This window comes from Sturnus vulgaris, chromosome 13 (assembly GCF_052056855.1).
Source record: "Sturnus vulgaris isolate bStuVul1 chromosome 13, bStuVul1.hap1, whole genome shotgun sequence".
Lineage (NCBI taxonomy): Eukaryota > Metazoa > Chordata > Aves > Passeriformes > Sturnidae > Sturnus > Sturnus vulgaris.
Window position 1 is genome coordinate 15,311,357 of NC_142255.1, and position 15,109 is coordinate 15,326,465.

Here is a 15,109-nt window from a genome sequence, read left to right on the forward strand (position 1 = left end):
TCATCGCCTGGGATAAAACTGGCTTATGATGTGAAAATTGGAAATATTTGTCTTATTTTGCCACCAGGTGTACGATCGTGATTTAACCTCTTCAGACTTCATGGGTTCGGCATCTGTAGCGCTCACTGAACTTGAGCTCAATAGGTAACAGTTCATTTAATTAAAAGTTATTATTGCATCTTAGTTGAGAAACAGAGAGACGTAGTGAAATGCTTTTTTTCTGGCTTGGAATTTTTCTATTCATGAAAACTTGTTGTTGATGGAAGAGTGGGGATTTCAAGAGAAATCGCTTGATATAAATCTTCTGCACACGCTTTTATCCGGCGTTGTGCACCCGATTCAAATCCAACCTGGACGGAGCCCAGTTCTGGCACTCAGAATTTCTGTGTGCAGCATTGTTCAGGGAGAGCTCACCCCAGGACAATTTATGGAGGTGGGAGAAGGTTTGGGACCTGTCCTCAGCCCCACGGGTGCCTCTCTCTGGGGCTGAGGATCGTTTAGCCCGGCTGCTGCCAGCGCCCCTTTTCCAGCCTCCCCCTGCATCCATCCCTGCTGCAGCAGCTGCATCTGGCCCTGATTTAGTGCCGAGGCAAGCCCTGTGCCTTTTGTCTGCTGCTGCTGCTGCTTGGGCTCAGTGTGGAGCTGGAAGCCAGGAATTCAAGTTTGAGTTGTTTCTTTTATACTCCCTTGCTGTGCGATGACTTTTTTGAGGGGGAAATGAGTTCTCCCTGTGCGGGGGGTGTTGTAGCTCCTGTGGCTGTTGTATCTGGATTTCTAGAAATGTTAATTTGTCCATGAGACAGTGCCACCAGGTAAATACCAGCATTCCTTTTTTCAGCAAAGGAACAGAGTCACGGAGGGGGATTAAGAGCAGGCAGAATAAATATCTCTGGAGTCAAATACAAATCATTAATATTAGAAGATTCACTTGGATGAGTTTCCCTGTCACTTTTCTCTGTGTAGTGGAGGTAGTAGTAACTTAATTCAGTGTGTACCTGAATATGGAGAGTAATGAGTAGTGAGCAGTGCTATAGGAACATTGTGCTGCATTATTAAAGGAGGGGTGTATTTTGTCAGAACCAAGAAAGAACTCTCCAGGTTTCCCATTTTAACATTTAAACTCAATATTGGGAATTTCAGACAAGAAGCTGAAATTTGCACAGCTCAGCCTGACCTTTAATAATCAACTCGAGTTAACTGGAGTCAATAAATGCACAACTTTTTTTTTTTTTTTCTTCTTTGTTGCCTTGTAGAACTACTGAACAGGTTTTAAAACTGGAAGATCCCAACAGTTTAGAAGATGACATGGGAGTGATTGTATTAAACTTGAGTCTAGGAGTCAAGCAAGGAGACTTCAAGAGAAATGTAAGTGGCTTAGGAAATCAAATTTATAGCTGGAATTTGTAGGGGGGAAAAAAGAAGAGCTGGCATAATCTGATTTACTGGGAAATGCCACCTTTATTTTCATCCTCTGAGACTCAATATTGAAATCGAGATAGAGCATAACTTTAAAAAAAAAAAAGCCTTGTATTTAGCTGGGTTAGAGTTGTGTAGACATTTGTAGCTGGATGTTTCTCTCTTGTCACTGTGATGTGCACTGTGGCAGTGCTCTCTGTGCTCTGGGCTTGTGTCCAGCACTGCAATGGGCAGGTTGAAAAAAAGCTATTATACCTTTTTTTTTTTTTTTTTTTTTTTTTTTTTTTTTTTTTTTTTTTTTGTTTTGTTTTGTTTTGTGGGGTTTTTTGTTGTTGTTTTTGTTTGGAATATTTTTTTGTTTGTTTGTTTTGTTTATTTGGTTTTTTTATTATTATTTTAATGAAAAAAACTTATCCATGTGAGATCTAGAAACTGATCTTGGATGTTAAGTCTTAAACTGCCCCAGTCCTGTGGAGGAGCCCCAGGTTGAGAGGAGGAGGTTGCTTGTAAAACCCTGATCTTCCCACTGAAAATTTCTTCACTGAGTTAATTGTTAGAAGTCCAGACAAGCTAGGCAGACTGGGAACACCATAACTGAATCTGATAGTTTTTTTTAAATTTCAGGACCTGCACATAGATTTTTTTGCTTCTATTTTTAAAGTTTTCTCCTAGTGTTTTATACAGAGTGTACAGCACACAAATATTGATGAAGTAATCCTGCTTCTGGCCCGCAAGGGGTGGAGAATACCCAAGATCAGGCAGTTAACCTGGACTGTCTTAACAACAAGACCTAGTTTTAAATATGTGTAATACATATTAACAGAAAATATTTCTACAAGCTTTCTGCAGAGTCGAGTATGAAACTTGCTGTTTACAGCACATTATTGAATTATAGGTGTGGAATTCCAGCCTGAATGGGATTATTTATAGAAACATAAATGTTTCAAGGGGTTGGAAAGAAAAATGAGAAGAAGCTAATGTGGGATATCTGCTGTTCATATTTATTTTTCAAATAGATGCCTTTTTGAGAATTGTGAAATCTTAATTAATAACAAGGTAATGATAGTTTATTTTTACCTCACTATGTGATTATTTGAAACCCTAATGACAATATTTAAAATAATGGTGTATTTATATGTCTGTACTATGAGATGGTTTTTATTTGGAATGTGAACTCCTCTGTAACTTATACAAGACAGCATTGTTACTGAATTGCAGGAAGAGCTGAAGCAAAAATGTAAAGTTACTTCAGCAAAAAAGTTAGTTTAGTCAGAAGAGCCTCAGGAACTCTAGGATTTTTAATAAGGCCTGGGCTAAAGTGGACCTAGCCAGTGAAACAAAGCTTATTGGTTTAAATAGCAGCTTTTGGTGCTCTTGGGTGCTTATTTAACATTCAGAGTGCAGATGATAGAAGAGCTGGTGCACGCTGTAATTTTTTTTAAAGACAATGTTTTAAGCCCTCATATTTCAAATGCAGATTGCTCAGCCATTTCCAAAGGAGTCAGAACAGTGAAATAGCTCTGTCCACATTAGCACTTAACAGCAAGATGATTTTTTTCCCCCCTTTTTAAATTAGCTTACTGTAGAACCAGATGGCACCAAAAATATAAGCCATGTTTCTTACTAATGGCTCTGGGTCCCTCCACTTTTTATTCTCAATTACTTTTTTTTTTTATTACCTCTTTTTTTTTTTTTTTTGGTGCAATGCAGGTATTTTGAGTTTGTTGATAGTTATGTTCCACGAGGCAGGGAAGGTAGATGGAGACGCAGTTGTAGATTTAGCCCCCTATTTTATAATAGTCTTTTGTAATTCATTTGACAAGCTGCTGTTTGAATTATTTTTCTAAAATAATTTCCCCATTTTCCTCCTTACCTGTTTCCTTTCCCTGGATTCTCTTTGGTACAATAATGGGGACTCATGAACAGAGATGGTCAAGTCGAAAGAAACGAACTTCATCCAAGGTAATCCTTTTTTTTTTTTTTTCACTTAAAGAAAATGAAGGTCCCCTCCCAAAATCTGTGCCCTCCTCTGAAACAGGCTAAACAAAGGAAAACCCAGAAGTGTAGAGGCAACCTGTCACAATGTGATGGCTGTGGTAACCTTTGCTGTTTTGACTTTTCTATTCATCGTGGTGGGAAATTGCTGTTGTTTTCTAATTGTAGGTGCCGTGGTAGTGTCTAGTGGCAAGTGAATGTAAGACCCCATTCACAAAGAGCTGTAGAAAGAGAGGAAAACTTTCTGTACTAAGGAAAGAAGTTTAAATTCAGCCAAAAAGAAAGGAGCTGTGGAGGGTTTGAGTTGTTTCAGAACACCTGGATGGTGGCTGGCGCAGGAGCTGAACGAGGCTCTCCTGCATCCCCCTCTTGTCTTTGGGGCTGCCTCCCACTATGGGTGGAATTTTGTGAGGCTGTATTTCTTCTGGTCACCCCTGTGGGTTTTGAAATTCCTTTTGTTCTTGGGATGGAGGCTGAGCAGGGAGTTTTCATTACCTCCATTGTAGCAGGATTTCCAAGATTTTTGTGTTGCCACATGTCCATGTAACATGCTTCCCTTGGTCTCCTGTAGGATCTCTGCAGGCTTCCATTACTTTTATATTCCTGTATCATTTCTGCATTAGATTTTAACTTGTTCAGGAAACAGACTGTGGCTTTTTATGTGTTCTATAAAGCTTTAATTTGCTATTGAGTAAATAACAATGATACAGACACTGCAAGCCCCAGTACTCAGCTTGAGAGCTGTACAGTCTCAATCTCTGAAAAGCAGAATTTGGCTCTTAAGATGTGTGTTCTCATGATATTTTCCCTCTGTAACTATCGGTTTGTGCCTAAATAAATTGAATCATTAACCTCCTCTTGTTTTATTCATTACAACCGTGGTGTGCTGTGTAGAGGAGCCAACCATCTCAGGTACTGTGCCAGCAAGAATGTTTTTGTCAATAGAAGAAGTGCAAAGTACAGCCTTTGGAGCCCTGATTGCAGAGATATTGCAGTGCTTGGAGCAGAGAGCTGCCAGGGATCCCTGAATGCCACATGATAGACAGTGATGGAATAACTGAACAGCTCATCACTTTGGTTTTTAACTAAAACTCTGGAAATTACTGTGCCCTGGCTTGGTCCGTGTTGCTTGATCCCCATCTTTGTCACACAGCTGTCTCTGGATACTGGTTGGCTTTGGTACGTGGGAAAGGGAGGCAGGTTTTTAAACTCAGGTTCTTTTTCTTCAGAATAGCCAAAATTCTGTCTTGGCTGCTGTTACTGGAAGTTTTGGGGTGTTTTTTTTTTCCGTTTCCTTAGGTGTTTTTTGTTTGGTTTTTCTTTTTGTTTTTTACATAATATCTCATTGCATTTTGTATAATTTTTTTACATACACGCTTTTGGACCTTTAGCTGTCAGCCTTTCGGCTCTCAAGACTCTGTCTTGTGCCTTAACACCTTTCAGGATAAAATTATGAGATGCTGAAGCGTGGTGCTGATTTAGGAGACATAAAAGTATTGTTTAAAAGGAAAAAAGCTTCAACCCTGTGCTCTGTTCTGTTCCAGTCACTAGAGGGTAGGAGAGCTTCAGCTCTTCCTAGGGAAGACACAGTTCATGCTCCAGTGTGATCTCTAAAGAAAACCTCTGTGACCATCCAAAGGCAGTAAAAAATATTTCCCAGCATGCGCCCGAAAAAATCTGACAAAGCAGTATTTCCTGGTTTATTGATTCTGCTACTGCACTAAAACACTAGTACTGTACATCAATAACCATCTTTAGTTAGGAAACTCTGCTCTGTGGAAGCAGTACTAGCAGTTTGTGGCAGAACATAAAGCCTAGGAAGAAAAATTGTGTGCATGGGGAATATAGGTGTCTAGGGAAGGCACAAGAGGTTATGGAAGAATAGCCAGAGAGTATGATGGGGTAGAAAACAATGTTGCTGGACGAGATAAAGATACAGGAATAAGGAGGGCAGAGGAAATGGAGAGAGCTGTGTAATGGATCCACAAGCTTGTCTGTTTTTTGGCTCCTGAGCTGACTCTGGTAGGGTTTTGCAGGAGGAAAACACAGTATACTTTCCATTTGAGCAGCTGAACTGAGACATCTAAATTTTCTCTCTCCAGGTTTAGGCAAATAAAAGTTTTCTATTTGAAATAGTTTTCCTAGGATTTTTTTTTTTAATGTGCTGAACTGCAGCTGACCCCTATTGTAATATTTAGCTTTTCCTCTTCTATAAATACAGGGAAAATGACTTATTTTAAGGATGGACAAAATGAATATAACTTTCACAGCTGTTTTTTAATCTGTATTGCCTACATGAAAGAAATCTGATTATCCTCTAATTTGACCATTTTGTGTTGTCTTAATGCAGATTTGGCACATCAGTGTCCTAAATGAGTCTTTTCACATTAATCACGGGATTCTTGCTGACTTCCCAAATTTACCCCAAATGTTGATGGCATGGATACCTGTTGCAGCTCCGTGTCAGACTGGCAGCAGGGCTCATGTGGGCTGTTGTGGATACTGTACTCTCTTCATGTGTGTTCTCTGAGCTCACTTGCTTTTTGAAGAAAGAGCTGCATTTCAGGCAACAGCAACAACTGTGTCAGCACAAGATCTCCAGTCCAGCTCCAGTAGCCTCATGGTGATTACAGGGAGTATGCAGGAAGAATTCCAGCAACTCAGTAAGGTCTTTTAAATCATTTTGGAGCAAGAGCTGTTGAACTGCATGATTTAGGTATCTCTTGATTATTACACAGTATATATTTTTCACTGCTGCTGGAAGGGAATCGTTGCATATTTGGGTGGATTTCCAAGACATGGGCAGCACATTTAGATCCCTCATTTTTCATGGGAGCTGAGAACAGCATTGTCCTCGGTGGGAGCCGTTTTCAAGAGTGTGGCTTTCTTCTTTTCCTCGTGGAGTGTGGCATTACAAAGGGAAGAGGATGCTATTAGGCAGCATTAATCTATTCACTCATATCTGTGTATTGACAAGCTCTCCCCTGTGTTCTGCTTTCCTTTCTGGGGCACAGAGGGAGTTGGTAGCTCTCTGCTGGAGCCCAGCATGCTGATGCTCAGTACTCTTGTTTGTCCCGGGTGGCTTGAGTCTCACCCTGAGTGCCCTGCACGCTATTTCCAGCATTTGTACAGCTGAGTAACCTTTAAGTGTTGAACATCCAGGAGGCAGATAAGCAGGTCTGCTTGGGGTGGATTGACCTGCAGCAGTTCAGTCCTGAAACAAAAGCGACGGAATTGCCACCTTGATCGCCTAAGCTGATTGAATAAATTGGCTGAAAGGCTGAGCGGACCCAAGGGTTCCTCAAGCATCTCATCTCAGGGGAAAATCCCTCACTCTCCTTCCTTTTTTTTTTTTTGTTTTCCTGTGTGGGCTGTTAGGTTTCATTTTTGTCTGCCTCATTGTGTTTGGCTCTCTCCCCAGTCCCCCGTGGGCAGCAGAGCTCTGCGGGGACTCGCTCGCCACAGGGTCACTCCTCGTGGTGCCAATCTCGTGTTGGTTCACTTGCCTTTCCCCCTGCCCTCTCCTCTTTCCTAAGGGGAATCTGCCTCTGCAGAAATGGTTTCTCTGCCTAATGAGGAGAGGTCCTAAGAGTCCTCCTATTTGTGTGTTGTTGTTTTCTCAAATGGCAAATTACGTGGCCCAGTTTTGACGTTGACCTCTTCACAGGGATTGCAGCAGGCTTTCTGTTGTCCTGTCTCATCCTTTTAAATGAAAGATGGCAGAGATGGGCTCACTTCACACTTGGCCACCTCGCCGTGTCATTTAAATGTACAATTTTTCTGCATCTCTTTATTGCTTCAAAAACAAGTTTGAACTTGGGGCATGTATGTGTGTGTCAGGAAAAGAGACAGATCTGAAAGCAGCCCTGATGCACCAGAGGGGATTTGCTGGGTGCCCATAGAGGGACATTACAGACAAATGGAGTTATCAGGGAGACTGGAGCTCCTAAAGGATTTTGTGAAGCTGGGTCAATGAGCCGGTTCTTTCCCCTCCAAAGCTCTGTCATTCTTGTTCAGCTCCTGTATTTGACTCTGTGAAGGCAGAATATAGCCCACCTGCTCATCCTTCTCTTTTAAACCAGAACCAGAATGTGATAAAAAATTGAAAGTTGATGTGAGAAACTTTTATATTAATTTTGAAACCAGGAACAAGATTTTGATAGTGGTGATGTGAGCACTGATTTTTAATTTTTCTGTTCAGAACTGTGGGATGTTTTTTGGGCACATGTCCCTTCTAAGCAGTTTGGAGAACCACCATCCTCTGGTCCTTTTATGGCAGGGTCCTGCTCTATGACCAGGCCATACTTTTGCTTCAGAGATTGCTCATTACTTATCTGATGAGTTACAGTCCCAAAATCTGCAGTGGACATGGGTTCTTAGACTTAAAAAAACATCTAGTTTGTTTTAAGGAATAAGGATCTCTGGATATTTTTGTGCTTATTGTCTGCTTTTTTTTTCTGGCTGGCTTGTTCAAGGGATGTCTTTAGTTCCAGTTTTTATCCATTTTACAGCAATGAATTGCTCATAAAGGTGACCTTTATGGTGTTACTGCTTATTTGCACACAGAGCCCAGCCAAAATCAGAGCTCTGTCTAGAGACAACCCTCAAATTCTGGTCTCAAGGCTACCTTGATTTCAGACATGATGAGGGGAAGGAATAAGCAAGCTTGTCCAATGCCTTGTGCTTGGGACATGTGCCAGCTTCCATAATAAATCATGTGTTTCTTAATTTCCAGCCCTGTAGCCTGATCCCAGCTTCAGCCAACTTTTCTGTACCTCAGCACCTTTCCGTGGGTCTGGGATGTAGCCAGAGTGTGAGCAGAGAGCTTACAGGAAAATAGAGCAGGGGAGGCTGGAGGGAGCTGGCATCCAGTGTGGGAGCCCAGCTGGAAAAGGGCTCAGGTTCAGCAGGGGAGGAGCTGCAGTACCTGAAGTGTGGCAGCATCAGTAGCCTGGGAGGTAACAGCAAAAGGAAGAACTGAATAGATAAACACTTCAAAATTGTCACTGATTAAGCAGTTATGTCCTCATTCTCTGGCCAGCATGGACCAGGGCTTTGGATTTTCTGGTTGTGAAGGCAGGTTAGGGTGGTGGTGGCTGGAGGCAAGGGAGAGTGTTTGGGGTGTTTTTTTCAGTGCTTGTTTTGCTCGAGTAACTCTGTTGGACTAATGGCTGTGCTCTGCTCTGCAGTAGTTTTGCCAACTCAGAGGGAGGCTGTGAAGTTTAATCAATTAGCTCTGTGTAAATCAGTTTGAAATGAGTAGGTGTGGGGTATCAGAGAGGAGGTAAGACGTCTAAAATAAATAAGGCAATATCATTTTCTTGTCACCTGGGAGGCTTTTTCCATAGAGCAGACTTCCCTAGGCAGCACTAAAGTTGACTCATTGAAGGCCTGGGTCTGTGGGTCTACCACACATCTGATTTTCCCCAGACGTGCTTCCTTCCAGAAACTGAGAGTGGAATCTGAGACACTGCCTGTTTCACTGGGATTTCCATCAGGGTGGTCAGAGGAACAGCCTGCCAAATACCTGGGGAGGCTGGAGAGGTGGCCACAGAGCAAGTACAGAGGGGCTCTTTGGTGCTACGAGGCACAGGAAATGTGCCAGACCTGCTGAGCAGGCTCTGTGGGGGCGACCTGGGCATGTCCAGGAAATCCAAAGCATTCCTCATGTGCTGTGCCTTGCAGGGCTGTAAGGCAAGCAGCCTTCCCATGCTCAGTGTGGAGAGAGCCCTGTGCCAGTGGCAGGGCTGGGCTGTGGGAGCTGGGGGAGCCTGTGTGGAGCTGCTGCAGGTCAGCACCCTGCCCTGAACCAGTTGCAAACCTCTTGGCTCCACTCTGCAGTGGGATGCTCTCAAGTGATGCTGGATCTCATGCAGGTCCTGTGAGCTGGTGACCAGCACAGCCCTGTTCTGAGAGGAGCACAGAGCACTTCTGCAGCTGCACAGCCAGAGAGGGGGGAGCAAGAGGCTCTTTGCTTGGGGCCACCTGTTTTGGGAGGTCAGGGTTGGTGCATTGCAATGTGTTCCAATAATACTGAGTGCAGGTGCTGAATTTTCCTGGGGCTGTGTGGGATCCAGGATGGTTTGGGTACCTCCCAACAGTCCTTTGAACTGTCAAGTCAGCAGCTACGAGGGTGGGGTTATGTGTGCTGTAGAGCTGGGGTAGGAAGGTCCCCAGCACTGAGTGACTCCCTAAAATATTGGCCTGGATGAAAAAAAGAAAAGAATCCAAGTTTGATTTGAAAACTGAGTGATAACAACTGTCTTTTGTGTTCAGCCTGGAAGCTTTGAAGAGAGCTGGATGCTTTGTTTTTAAAAGAAATTGTAACGTGGATAATAAACTTCATCTGTTTTTTAATTTTTTTTATTTATTTTTTTTTTGTGAACTAACATCAAATACCTCTTCTTCCTCCAAGGAAGGAGCAGGAGGGGGGGAGGGAAAATCCTTGCTCCTAAAGCAGCGAGTACATCACATCAAACATGACTATGTTAAATACTAAAATGTTCAAAGTACAAGCGAGATAGATAAAGGCTTTGATGGGAAGTGGATATTTCCCAGGGACATTACAAGCAATAATCCAGATGTTATGGTGTAATGCAATGAGTGTCCATGGATAGATGGGGAGCTCAAGCCAAGCAGCGCCTGCTGTAGGCCTTAGCCCTCCACTCCCATGCTGTTACGCCATATGGAAGCAATCTCCAGGCCCCCTTAATAGCCAGCTTTGGATTCCATTTTCACAGGGCTCATAGAGCTAAGTGGAGCTGTTTTATGGACAAGTTAGATAGAAGCCTTTCCAAGATAAACATCCAATTCGAAATTAGGACATACCAAGCTGCAAAATTATTTTAGGGCATATTTCATGGAAGCACTGCCATTTTTCTAAGGCGATTGCCAGACTAGAATGCCCTTTGATCCCTTGTGGACATTACTCCCTTTTTTATAAAAAGGATTTTGAAATAGTTGCAGTGTTTAGGGAGGAGTATATCTGCTGGGACTTTGAAGTATGTCCATGGGAACAGTCATGCTTTAGCTTTTTGGCCCAAAAGACAAACTTTTTTAAAAAAAAAAGAGAAAAGAAATTACATTGCAGCTGGATTTATGAATCAAAATCTCGTTTTCTTTTTAAAGGTAGGAATTTTTACCCATTGCGCCAGGAAAGCCAAACGGGGTGTTTAAATAGAAGTATATTAATATGCTTGTGGGATTCAGAATTCGGTATTTTAACCAGTAAAAAGCAAGTAAAAAATTTGTGAGTTCACCACCTATGATTTAAGAATTTTGTTGCCGGGTAATTGATCCATAAAAAGTAATCTTCAGACATCAGGTGCTTTTGCAATAGTTTTATTTAGCAACAACATTTCTTACTTGCTTTTAAAGCTAACACGTCCTGTTTTAAAGTGACTTGTGAAATCTTCTCCTCCGTCTTGCTCCCACCTGTACATGACATGATTGAAGCTCCAAAGTGTGGCGAGTTAAAAGTTGCTTCAGGAGAATAAAATATGGCAGGATTTTTACTGCGGGAAGAAGAGTGTAGCCTTGAGTTTTAATGTTTCCAGCTCACTCCCCCCCAAATAAAGGCCTATTTAATCATCCTCTGTCCAATAAAATATTGCCAGTTAGCAAACTGTTAGCGCAGCCGTGCTGCGCAAGATGAAGCTGTGGAGGTAACAAATGTGGCTACCAGGTAACCATAACTCCAGATAAAGAGCCTGGTGGTGTCAGTGTTTTTTCAGCAGGCATCAGTATTTTTGATTCGTGGGCTCAGTTTCTGGAAGCAGGAGCAGCAAAGGCAGCGGGCAAAGAGCTAAGGCGAGTGGCTGAGTGATGGAGGAGGTGGAAGATGCTCAGCCTTTCACCTGGCTCTGGGCTTTATGATCCTGGGCTGCCTCCCCAGAAAGGACAGACACGTTTTGTGGATGTAGCTGGAGACGTTTTAAGAGTTTACTTTAGTTTCTCCCCTGCTCTGTTCCCCATCGCTCTGCCGTGCCTTTCCCTGAGCCAAGGTACCAGATTGCTCTCAGTGCTCGAGGTCTGCTCTTGCCAGAGCTCAGCCAGGGTAGCTGAAGGCGACTTCTGTGGTGCTTTAAGCAAACCCTGCTGATTTTGCTGTGACATTGAGCACCATCCCTTCACAGGGACTGTAGTCGGGAAGAAAATCCATAGCATCCTACTGCCTTCCACTGCCTGCTTACCCTTAGGGAAGCATGGTGTCTCTCTCACTCCGGCTGTGCTTTCACAGCACAGTTAAGGTGAGCATGAAAATGTGTTTGGGTCTTGAAACATCTCGTGTTGCTGCCTTGCTTTGCAGTCGAGTTTCACGCGGAACATGCGGCTCTCGGAGTCTCTGCGCAAGAACCAGCTGTGGAACGGGCTGGTCACCATCACCCTCTTGGAGGGGAAGAACATGCCCAGAGGGGGCTTGGCAGAGATCTTTATTCTCCTCAAACTGGGAGATCAAAGATACAAGAGCAAGGTAAGTATTAAGGATTTCCTTAAGTTGTCTGAAGTCAGTGAGGTGCTTGGTGCTTCTTTTACTGGTGTTGCTACCTCAGATGGAACTATTCTTTTAGATAAGTGAGTCCAACACCAGGAGACCAGACCAGAAGCATTAACGTTTCACCCTGTTTTGATGCCAGTAGAGAAAGAGCAAGTTAGGAATATTGTGTGTTATCACTTTTTTGTGCATTTAACATACTCATCATGTTGATGGATGTTTGACATTAATATGAAATGAAATGAAATAAAGCTACATGCATCACACATGTGTTTTGTTCTCTGCCAATACAGAAGTTGCAATGTTAGATCTGCTGGAAAAGTAGACCTGAAATGGTTTCCAGTGCAAGGGAATTATTACTCTTTTAAAGTACATTTTTTGAAAAATATGTTGTATATTACAGAACCTTCCCCCAAAACAGATAAAATGTTCCATGGTTCTGATATTAATTTTTATTCTTCTAGGCTGTGTTTATCTGTATACAGTTCAGTTATATAAGAATCTAAGAAATGAATGGGGTTCCCAAGGATACACATTTCATCTGGAAAGTCTAATAAGAAAGGCTATAATTAAAATAATACTCTTTTGAGGGAGCAAGAGCTCTGCATGTCATGAACTGGAAGTGCAGAGGAGGAGAAAACAAACCTCCTCCTGTACAAAATGTACAGAGCAAGTTCACAGAACATAACATTTGGATGTAGGCGCATCTGAAACCTGCACTCTGTCCCTCACATCAGACCTCAAACCAAGGTCATGATATGTTTTCTATTTAGAAAAGTAGTTTTGAAAAATAACAAATGGTTTAGTTACTTCAGAATAAATAGATGTTATTCCCATTACAATCCCTTTTAATGTGTCTCTTTAATGGCTAAAGAGATAGATGTGAATCTGCAAGGCTGAGCTTTGCTTAAGAAAGAGGGTGAAAAAATACTGCTCTGGGTTCCTTAATTCATTCAAACCTGTTTCCAGGTGATTGTCCTCAAAAGGATTATCCTGATTTCTTCCAGTGAGTGATGGTGGATGATGACCACAGTCCATTGGCAGTGGAGCTGGTGGGGTCTACCTTACATTTTGGAATTTTCCCAGCCATTCATTCAGATAACAACTGTATATTTATTTTATTGAGAGGGAGGAAATAGAATATTTAGGAAGATGAGACTATATGTGATGGGCTGGGGAGCTTTGGTTGGAATGACATTAGTACTTGATGCTCTAACATCCAGCCTTGTTCTGTAGACTTGCTTTATTTTTTTTTATTTTTGATTTACTGTGAAAATAACTACTGTTTAAGAAAAGTAAATATTATAACTGCATGTTTTCTAGACACTGTGTAAGAGTGCAAATCCTCAGTGGAGGGAACAGTTTGATTTTCACTACTTCTCTGACAGGAAGGATATGTTGGACATTGAGGTGTGGAGAAGGGATAACAAAAAGCATGAGGAGCTTTTGGGAACGTAAGTTTGGTTTGAATTAGATTTTATTTCTGGGGTGGGGGGGAGAATGGGGTAAGTACAAAAAATAAAGAAGTGATTTTGACTCTTTTTCTTTTTTTTTTTTTAATGGATCAATTTGTTTTCATTACCAGCATCATAATGTATTTTTCTGTCCTTATTCCAGTCATGTCCAGGTTATACTTATATTTAATAAAACCTATTAATAGGTAATTGATTAGCCAAAATCTGAATGCAGAGATGCCCAAGCTGCCTCTAAAACCCGAAGTACTGAGGGAGCTCAGTGGCATCAAGGGGCGGGAATTTTCTATATTTTTGTGGTGTTATTGCTCCACATCTTTATATGCTCTGCTGGTGCCAGTCCGGGGATTTTGTGCTCCTTTTGAGAATGGTGTCCCTTTTTTTCTGTTTGTACTTTGATATTGTGTTCTCCTAAGATTCTTTAATTCCATTCCACTCTATCTGAATCTGTACAGCGTTGTTTTCTTAGTTCTCTTCCTTGCTTTGGCTTTCACCATCTCTCCAGGCGACATCTGTGCTGTTGGGTACATGCAGCAGCACCAGGAACCACTCGCTTTTCTGGACACCCTCTTTGGTCTGTCCATGCTCATCTGCTGCAGCATTATTGCCACAACTCTGAATTTCCTGAGGGTCGGGACCCTGCCTGCAGTTGTTTGCTGCTCTCACCTGGCCAGGGTTTCACAATGTGCTGACTAAATAACAGTAACTCACAAGAACATTCTCTTACTTTAGGCATTCAAATAGTTTGAGACTATTCACAGAGAAGAACAATGCCCTTTGGCTCTAAAAATGTTTGTGGTTTTGCAGAGCAGGAAATTCTTTCTGGCTGAGTGCTGTTGCTCATCACATGGAGAAGTGGCTGAAGATGAATCTGTTCCTTCCATTCTCACAGTTACTTCCATTACTTCTGATATTCTGTTTAGAGTTAAGAAATAAAGCAGTGTTTGCAGCTTGCCTCAAGTCAGTCTCTGATGCTGGAGCAATTCTTCCTTAGGTTTTTCCCCTTTTTAATTTTTTCTTGGGCTTTTTCCCTACTGTTTTTTTTTTCCCTACTGGTTTCTGGCGGGTGCTGTTTAGTGTTGCAAAAGGTATCAGTGAAATGCTTATTCTGTTCACTGGTGAGGTCTGCGTGGTAGATTTACCTTAAAGTAAATCTTTCAGGATAAATCCCTGGAATTGCTCAGTGCCAGGCTGGCTGGGACCCTGAGCAGCCTGGTCTACTGGAAGGTGTCCCTGCCTGTGGCGGGGGGGGTTGGAACAAGATGATTTTTAAGATCCCTTCCAACCCAAACAATTCCATGATTCTGTGTTTAAATGTATTTTTGATGTATATGTGGAGAAAAAGATCTTTTTCTTTTGTTGTCTTAAGCACAACAAATTGGCTGTAGCATCAAAACAGGGAAAAATACATTAATTTTTGAAGAGCAAGAACGAATAAACACCAAGTGCATAATAACAGGTATTGTTTTTACAGTGTAGAAACTTTTTGACACCCTATAAATAATATTTTATGAAGGGTTCAAATGCAGTCTAATCTGGAAAAGGATTCTCTTGGAAAAACAGCATTATGAGGTGCCATGTTTATTGTCTCCATGATTTCCAAGTTGAGTTTTGAGATTTCTGGATTTCACAACATCATTGTAAGAAATATTCTTTAGTAAAATGTTTGTGGGTTATATTCGGTCATTACACACAGCAGTGCAGCCAACTGCCCTCAAATAATTTGCATGGC

The 15,109-nt window shown here is 42.0% G+C and overlaps 1 protein-coding gene across 3 annotated transcripts in view; it reads left to right on the plus strand.

Annotated features, from left to right (window-relative positions):
- Positions 1–15,109, plus strand: part of MCTP2 (multiple C2 and transmembrane domain containing 2) — a 117,583-nt gene that overhangs the window by 34,123 nt on the left and 68,351 nt on the right. For 2 of the 3 annotated variants that reach the window (XM_014874605.2, XM_088172643.1), the window contains exons 7-11: positions 68–144; positions 1,254–1,365; positions 3,343–3,378; positions 11,720–11,884; positions 13,229–13,359. In XM_014874605.2, coding sequence (XP_014730091.2) covers positions 68–144; positions 1,254–1,365; positions 3,343–3,378; positions 11,720–11,884; positions 13,229–13,359 — 521 coding nt within the window. Of the gene's footprint in view, positions 1–67; positions 145–1,253; positions 1,366–3,342; positions 3,379–11,719; positions 11,885–13,228; positions 13,360–15,109 lie in introns of those variants that run through there. The other variant, XM_014874609.2, reaches the window with a different exon arrangement.